Below are 7,937 nucleotides of genomic sequence, written 5' to 3' on the forward strand. Positions count from 1 at the left end.
TTACTAATTTCTGATATTTTCTATAATGATAAGGACTAATTCCATCTTCGTTTTTATTCTTCAGATTTCAAGGGTCTTTTACCTCTGTGTCTTTTTCTCCACCTCTCTTTTCTATAAAATTTTCTCAAAGGAAAAAAAAAGCAAACCAGATTTTTAAATAGAGGTGAAAAATTTAATTAATAAAATGCAAAGGCTCAGGCTCCTGATTTCTTTTATTCAGTAGCTCTGTCTTGCTCTTATGGCACACAGCATAGGAAATGTTAAATTAAGTAACTGCACAATGTTATTTTATTCCTCCAGTTTATTAAACATTTTTTTAACTGAAGAATAATCACAGTCCCACATAATTCATATGGATTTTAAAAACCAACAAACAAATTAAAACACAACCAGACCAAAAACTTACATGATACTGAAACAATTGATATAGATATCAGAAGAGTGATCAACATAAAAAAGGCATTATTTTCAATATTTTGATTTGGATGTTCAGGTTCTCTGCTGGCACAGCTAGGCATAACCTTTGTAAATGTCACTTGAATTATTCCAGTTTACACCAGCTGAAGACATGAGTTGTGTAATAGATGTAGCTTCATGCAAGGTTTGAACCTGCATGGTTCTCTTGCTGCTACTTCTTTCTTGTTTTGCAGTATCATACAGGCTGCTGATTTCTGCAGGGAATATTCTTCCCTTTTCCTGCTATACTGTCTGCTTTGGAATCACACATCACTGTTTCTCTACCTTCTGCTTGTTCCAGGGATGACTTGGGCATCTAGGGGGACATTCTCATTCGAATGGGGATACATTCAAATTCCTTTGAATTTTCTAACGAACTTCTGTGTTGCAGCCTGATGTTATGCTCGGGGAGTCACCAGGGAGCTCTGACTCATTCATTACACATCTGAATTCCCAGTACGTTAATACAGGTAGTTTGAAAATATAGCACTCCTGAGTTTGTCAGATCTGTTTCTTGGAACACGCTAGGAGATCCTTGAAAGATGCTAGACATGTTCAGATTGCTGGGAATTAATAGTGCTCATGATCATGTGGGATGTATCCAGCATCTCACTTTAATACTAGAGAAACTTGAAATGGTGTAATGCCCCTTGAAATGCTAATAATTTTTCTTCTTTCCTAATAAGTTAATTCAGTCCCAGACTGACATGCAGCTATATAGTTCCATATATACAGGAAATATTTGGTGATGGATAGCTAGTGCATGTTCATAGAACCTTGCTGTCCTCTAATAAATCTGTAATCATATTATTATTTCCATGTACTACAATCTGTTCTGCAGTTTAAGACATGGCACTTAGCTGTAATCAGCACCAAAAAATGGAATTAGTATGCAGGACACGGACAATTCTTTTGCTCCAGATGCTGTATTCAAACTGCAGTGGGCCATTGAAGAAGTAGAGATAACCTAAGGAAAAGGAAAGCTAACATGAATTAACCTTGAAAAAACTCTGTGGTCAAATACATTATAATACTTCTACATTAAGCATATTACTTTAAGTCCCATGAGCAGAGAAGCAGGTCTTTTTTTGCTCCCCAACTATGTACATATACAGTTTATAAGAACACCATGGGTAATTTAGGTTGGAAACGTGACTGAGTTGAGAACAGAAGTATTGATGTGAAAAAAAAACAAAATTAGAAATGACAGTTTCCCACAGGACATTAATCTCAAGTTTCAACAACTAATTATAATAAAGTTTTATTATCAGATTAGGTACCATTTCTTTGATAGACTGCATCCACTCTATCACCAATTCCTGCGAATTCATCCTCTATCAGCCTGGGATAGCCTGCTTCCATAACCTCTGCCTCTTCATCATAACTATAGTAAACAAAAAAGAAGATAAAAATTCAGAGGATTTAAACATCCTTGCAGTTCACTCTGTGTCCTTTAACATGTTTTGAAGTTAGCCGCATCAGAAATAGCCAGCAGCCTTTAGGTACTTTGCATCTAGTGCAGAAATGAAACTTAGGGCAATAACCAGGGCATTCTTCCACCAGATGTATAAGCTCAATAAATTCAAAACTAATAAACCTACATTTTCAGAACTGATCTATGAAGTATGTATTATATGGAGGTGATTGCACATGGATGTACTGGCACTACCAGCCTATCTTGAGGCTGTTGGGGAATGCAAAGGGATGGTGATGTCTTAATTATGCATCAGACCTGGCTGAAAGCCCTATGCATGGACAGCAAGAACCAGCCATCCTAGAGTGGGATTGATTTCTTACTCTCATAGCACCAATTCCCTTTTGTGTCACAAAAGTAACTCAAGGAAGCAAGAGAGGAATTTTATTCGGGTGACATGACAATATTACAAAGTCTCCTGGATTAGGGCACTTTATTCTACTTTCTTTCACTCTTTCAGCTTTTAAAGGCTGTGCCTATCTGTTTATAAAAAGCTTGCATACACATTTATGACATATTTTACACAGCTATTGCACCATGAAAACCATAAAGTAGAAACATGTGAGCCACAATCAGTGCCTGGTTTGAAACAACCTGTCGATCTTTTAATATTTCTGGACAGGTTGTAATTAGGGACACACCAATCTGTCTCCATCTTACCTCCAAAACTTATTTCCAGAAAAGAAGAGAGTCTTGCCAGTGTCTTTGATATGGACAGCTGCATCTATTCTTCTCATTTCTTTTGGGAACCCCATTTCATATATCTTTTTAGGAAAGTCTTCAACTATGTCATAGCCATTCAAAGCCCAGACTTTCTTTCCTGAAAATAAGGAAAAAGTATGCATAAGTCTTTTGTAAAGGTTCCTCTTTAAGAGCAGAATAAAATAAGGATACAATGATCTCTATTTTCATACAGCTAAGAGATTCTTAGATCACAAACTCTGCAGGTATTAAGCTGTTTATGCTAATTATGATCCTAGGTGTACATCTTCTAATTCACTGAAAAAAAATATAGATTTGCATATGATGCAACCACAGAATGGAGTTTTTTTGAGCAAGAAATGTAAGATGATTTTTTCTTTTATTGATAACCTTTACACCACTTAGTGAGCTTGAGTAAATGTGTACTCTGCCAACAACAAAACTGAAAACTCACCCTTAAACATGAACACAAGATCTTTGATGGGGTTTTCATAAGCTGCATCTATTTTATTTGGAAGCTCTGGCCAAAAGGACTTAAGTAACACCAGTTCTGCATCGACCATCTGAGGGTGCAGTCGCCAGAAAAACCTAGTTCATAAAAAGAAAATACACTATGTTTCTTGTCATACTACAGAATATCAGTATCTTAGATGTGCTATACTAAAAATCAGTTAATGAAGAATTATTTTTTTTTTCATAACATAGAATTTTCAATACATAGAGCCCTTTGTAGACCTTTTCTTCCCTCACAGTCACCCAGCTGCAGCCCATTTCTGTCACTCATGCATTGATCATCTCAAACAACAATAAACTTGGATCTTTTTTTCATTTAGAATAAGAGAAACACTACTGTCCCCTGTACGGCTTCTGAATGTAATGAACTTCATTCAAATAAATGTTAGTAGATTTTTACATGTTGAAGAAAGCTGTGTGAAATGAAAATTGTGTATAAACATTGTCAGCCTTCAGCCATATCAGCTTCACTTCATTATACTGGGTAGCCAAGTCTGTAATTGTATTATAAACCCTGCCTAAAAAGATACACGTTGTAGATTCTTAAAGGCATCTAGATTGATTTGTGATATTTTTTAAGTTTATGTTTACTCAAATCATTAGTAAAAAAATTAAATGCTGTATTAGCTTGCTTGAATTTCATCCAGAACCCACCATCCATGATATGGCATTTTCTTTACCTGTCCTTGAAGATCAGCATTTCTCCACGAAGTTCTGTTATTGCATCGAGTGATAATTCTGCATCACATTTCTCTGGTGTTTTGGGATGTTTTGGGTTGGGATCTCTGTCTCCAGCACCTGGAATTATATTGTATGATCTAAGTTTGACAACTTTGATTTCCTTTTTTGTGGATCATGATATGGAATAGGACATGGAACTGTTCCCAATCAGCATGATGAATACAAGTATCATGCTTGTTTACATGGGTAAACTATCTGTATTGCAGAAAGTTTGTTCTCTCTCTCCTTTAGCCAAATACATTAATGGAATTTCAAGTTCAGCTATTCTGCAAAGATGTTGAATGGACTTGTTATTTTATCACGAGTTTTGAAGGTCCCCAAGAATTTTTATTCTTCCCATGATAAAACATGTGTATTTCTGTTTCTCCCTTTTGAATCTGTTTACCTTCTCTTTTGAGACAGGTCAGAAAGCATAAAGAATCTGCCCCCCACTACCCACCACTAAAGGAGACAGCACAGTGACCAACTGTCCTCCATGGTGTTACTTTTTTTTTTGTTTTTTTTTAGTTTAATTTAATTTTATTTTATTTTATTGATTTTAACCCTCTGAACTATTAAATCTGAGCATCTTCTGTTTCTGAAGTCTGGTTGCCAAGGATCCACTGAATTATCTTAATCAGTCATGACTGCTGACATTGAGCACCTGCAGTTCCGTAGTAACTGTGCAGTGCATTTGTAAGAGGTTATAATGACACAGGAAATATATAGTATGTATTATACAGACTTACCATAGAGCTCTTGGATCCCTTGCACATCATCATCAGGAAGCACAAAACCCTTTTTTCCAGTGTATGTGTAAATTGGAAACATCAGAGCTCCAGGGTCTCTAGAGTGTTCAAGTCCCAGTGAATGACCAAATTCGTGGGCAGCAACAAGAAATAAGTTATACCCTATAACAAATGACAGTGCAAGTAAATGTATAGCTTCTTATGTCACCAAAGTGACTTGGACTAATCAACAAACCTGAACACTGTCTTAACACATGGGAAAATGAAGAAGACAACTGGATAAATGGAAAAAATATGTATAATTGCTTGTCTTTTTCAAACTACCATGGGTTTTGCTTCAATAAGGACTTAATCAATTGAGTATTTCATAGCTGGTGTTCAACCTAAACCTTAACTGACAATGTTGTTTTGTAGGCAGATTTAGATTTCTTGAAATCTCTTAGCAACACTGGAAAGCTCCAGGGTGAACCCTTAGCCCTACTTAAATTTGAACAATTCAGGAATTCACTTCCGTTATAGAGTCCATACTGTTTTCAGTGTTGTAGAAATTAATGCCAGGAGGGTAAAATACCACAGTCCTGAAGAAAAAAATATTTTTTTTCTATTAAAGCTCTGCCCTGAATAAGAAGATGAAGAATTTTCAAATTAAATGTAAGTCAATCATTTACAGCTGTTTTCTCTATAGGCTTAAGTAAGGTAATTCCCATCAGCCTGTGATCAGAGCTAGCTGCCCTTGAGCTCAGTGAAATGACCAAATGACAAAACACCCTGTTTGTGGCATTTTTTAAATTACTTCACTTAAAGGTGTATATCTTCCTTTTATGATTACAGGTTAAACACAGCTTCCTATGAGTGGACAGTGAACATAATGATGAATGAACAGTAAACAGGCAAACCAAACTGTTTCCAAACATCAAACAGGACCAAATTGTCCATCTACCACCATTTTAAACAATCTCAGAAACTTGCATTACCTCTAGAATCATCTGACCAAGCTTCATCATCATCAAAATGGGCATCTCCTCCATAGTCTGGACCCGGAGGAAAAGCATGAGCCAGTAAGCCAGAGGGTCCATCGAAGGGGTAAAAGTCACCATGTTCTATAAAACAACATTCAAAACAATTAAATCAATTATCCCACCTTACTGACAGCAATATAACTATAAAGTAAAAATAATGGGCTCTGTGTTACCTTTAGTGCCAAAGGAGATCATGATATCGGCTACACCACTTCGTATTCTGGTGAAGTTAAGTGGTGTCACATCAGACCAAACTTTGAATGCTTTTTTGAAAGCTCTGTCTACTTCAGTACGTCTTAGATCTGAAGTGTAATTCATAATTCTATCAAACAGAATAATATCTCAAGTTAAATTGTGTGAAGAAAATGTGCAATACACTTTCACCTGACTGAACACCTCATTAAAAGTTTTTGTTTTCTTCCTCTTTATGTTCCTATCTAGAAACAAAGAGTTCAGCATCCAGTATTAAAAAAAAAAAAAAAACCCAAGCAATTTATAATTTCATTAAAATCATTCAGTGGCAGCGGCATCTGAAATGATAAAACAGCTTTCTGTAATTTGTTTTATATGCACCAGAAGATAGAGAAACTGACAGATATATCCTGTGTATTAAATCAGATCATATCAGTAACTTCAAACTTTTTTCTTGCCATAATAAAAATCTCATGATTTTTTTAGCTGGAGGAACAAAACATGGTCTAAAGACCTTTTTATAGGCTAAATTCATATTAAACTGATATTTATCACCAGATACTGAACTGATAGATTTCAGTGATTTTATATTTAAATATGCTAAAGAAACTCAGGTTGCAACTGATCAAAACCCCCTGCTGACAACCTTGAAGTGTGAAGAGAGAAAGAGCACCAAAGCTTCCCCAGGTCAACTTTCTGATGTCATGGTGCAGGGTTTTGTCTGACCAAGCACAGACATCTATGCCTGGACTGTGAAATGGAAGAGAGACAGGGATCAGTCCCAGTCCTCACAGACACATTGCACAGTATGGTTTGCATCTACTGTCCAGGACAAGACGTGTATGAAGGAGACATTAAAACAGATCCAAGGCAGAGCTAAGGAGTGAGCTACAGATTAAGGGCTGTAAGGATCTCTGGTGAGGTGTAAGATATTAGTCTCTACCCCTCTTTCATTCAGCAACATGGATATGCCAAGAGTGTCTACATGGAGGCCATATGAGGTGCTAGTAGCTCACTCCATGTCAGCTTTCCTCCATGAGAAATTGCAATGGAAAAAATATGTATTTTTTTCCTTGGGCTGTAAGATGGGCTTGGGAGACCTTTCCAAAAGTGGGACTAGGAAGATTTTAAACTGCAACATGTATTTTTGTCAAACCAAAATGCAACTTTCTCCCATCAGCCCCATATACTGGACAACACAGTGGACAAGGTACCTGAAAAGGAGGTAATAACAATAATAACACTCAAAATGCCATGCATTTACCTGTAGGTCAGATTAGTTTTTGACCATTTCAGTTTTCTAGGGAAAAAGTTATATTCCCCCACATCTGGGACACCACATCTTGGTTTCTGCATCAGCTCATATGTTTCTTCATCTAATTTGCCTGTCACCTCCAATCCAAAAAAAGCTTGCATTTCTTGGAGTTTAGATGCCACTGTGTTGGCACTCTTCCTCATTATGCCAGCAGGATTTGGACGGAGACCATAATGAGTCTTGAGATAGTGCTAAGAAGTGGAAAAGAAATAATAAGCCTAGTTTCCAAACAGTGGAAACTGCACAACTTACTCTTCCTAAAACATGCAAATGAATTATTTTATACTGTACCTCTGCAAACTGAAGGTCTTTCTCTGTGAATTCATGGCTATCTTCAAGGGGAATAGGGATTGTCGAGCAAAATGACAAACCCAACAAAAAAAAGAAGACAGCTGAAAGTCTTGATTGCATCATGCTGGATTTATGAAGTCTGAAGCTCTGGTGTCTTAGAGAGCAGTTACCTTTACTTTTATAGTCCAACCCAGTGAGTCACCACTTCGGGGTAAGTTAGAATTTCCTTGTCACTGAAAGTAAACATGCTTAGGCAGCTACTTTTTCTCTCCTCCCAACACTGTGGTTTAAGCATCTGTTGCTCCACTGAGGGCACTGAAACTGTATCCTCTTATAAACACGGTATCTGAATGTTGAGATAGATTGTGGGAAGAAATGGGCAGAATCAAACTGCACTTTTTGATTATTTTGCAGTAACTTAAACTGGAAATAACTGCAGTAACTTAATCTTCTCACCTAGAAAAGCTGCCTTTCTACTGTTTGATAGGCAGTAAAAATATATAGCA

The 7,937-nt window shown here is 36.6% G+C and overlaps 1 protein-coding gene across 1 annotated transcript; it reads right to left on the reverse strand.

The window, feature by feature from the left end:
- Positions 1-394: 394 nt before the first annotated feature.
- LOC101880990 (collagenase 3) lies at positions 395-7,571 on the reverse strand. The gene is made up of 10 exons (XM_005149722.4): positions 7,432-7,571; positions 7,090-7,331; positions 5,807-5,955; positions 5,589-5,714; positions 4,615-4,776; positions 3,826-3,943; positions 3,087-3,220; positions 2,591-2,750; positions 1,737-1,840; positions 395-1,423 (listed from the first exon to the last, which is right to left on the reverse strand). The coding sequence occupies exons 1-10, from the start codon at positions 7,552-7,554 to the stop codon at positions 1,323-1,325; spliced, it is 1,419 nt and encodes a 472-aa protein (XP_005149779.2). The 5' UTR covers positions 7,555-7,571; the 3' UTR covers positions 395-1,322.
- Positions 7,572-7,937: the final 366 nt, after the last annotated feature.

Source organism: Melopsittacus undulatus, chromosome 2 (genome assembly GCF_012275295.1).
Source record: "Melopsittacus undulatus isolate bMelUnd1 chromosome 2, bMelUnd1.mat.Z, whole genome shotgun sequence".
NCBI lineage: Eukaryota > Metazoa > Chordata > Aves > Psittaciformes > Psittaculidae > Melopsittacus > Melopsittacus undulatus.

Excerpts from the sequence above, each read along its gene's own strand:
- LOC101880990 (XM_005149722.4), bottom strand. The coding sequence starts at position 7,554 with ATGATGCAATCAAGACTTTCAGCTGTCTTCTTTTTTTTGTTGGGTTTG. Across the intron at positions 7,332-7,431 it reads AAGACCTTCAGTTTGCAGAG|CACTATCTCAAGACTCATTA; the intron begins GTACAGTATAAA and ends TCCACTTCTTAG. Across the intron at positions 3,221-3,825 it reads ATGCTGATCTTCAAGGACAG|GTTTTTCTGGCGACTGCACC; the intron begins GTAAAGAAAATG and ends TTTATGAACTAG.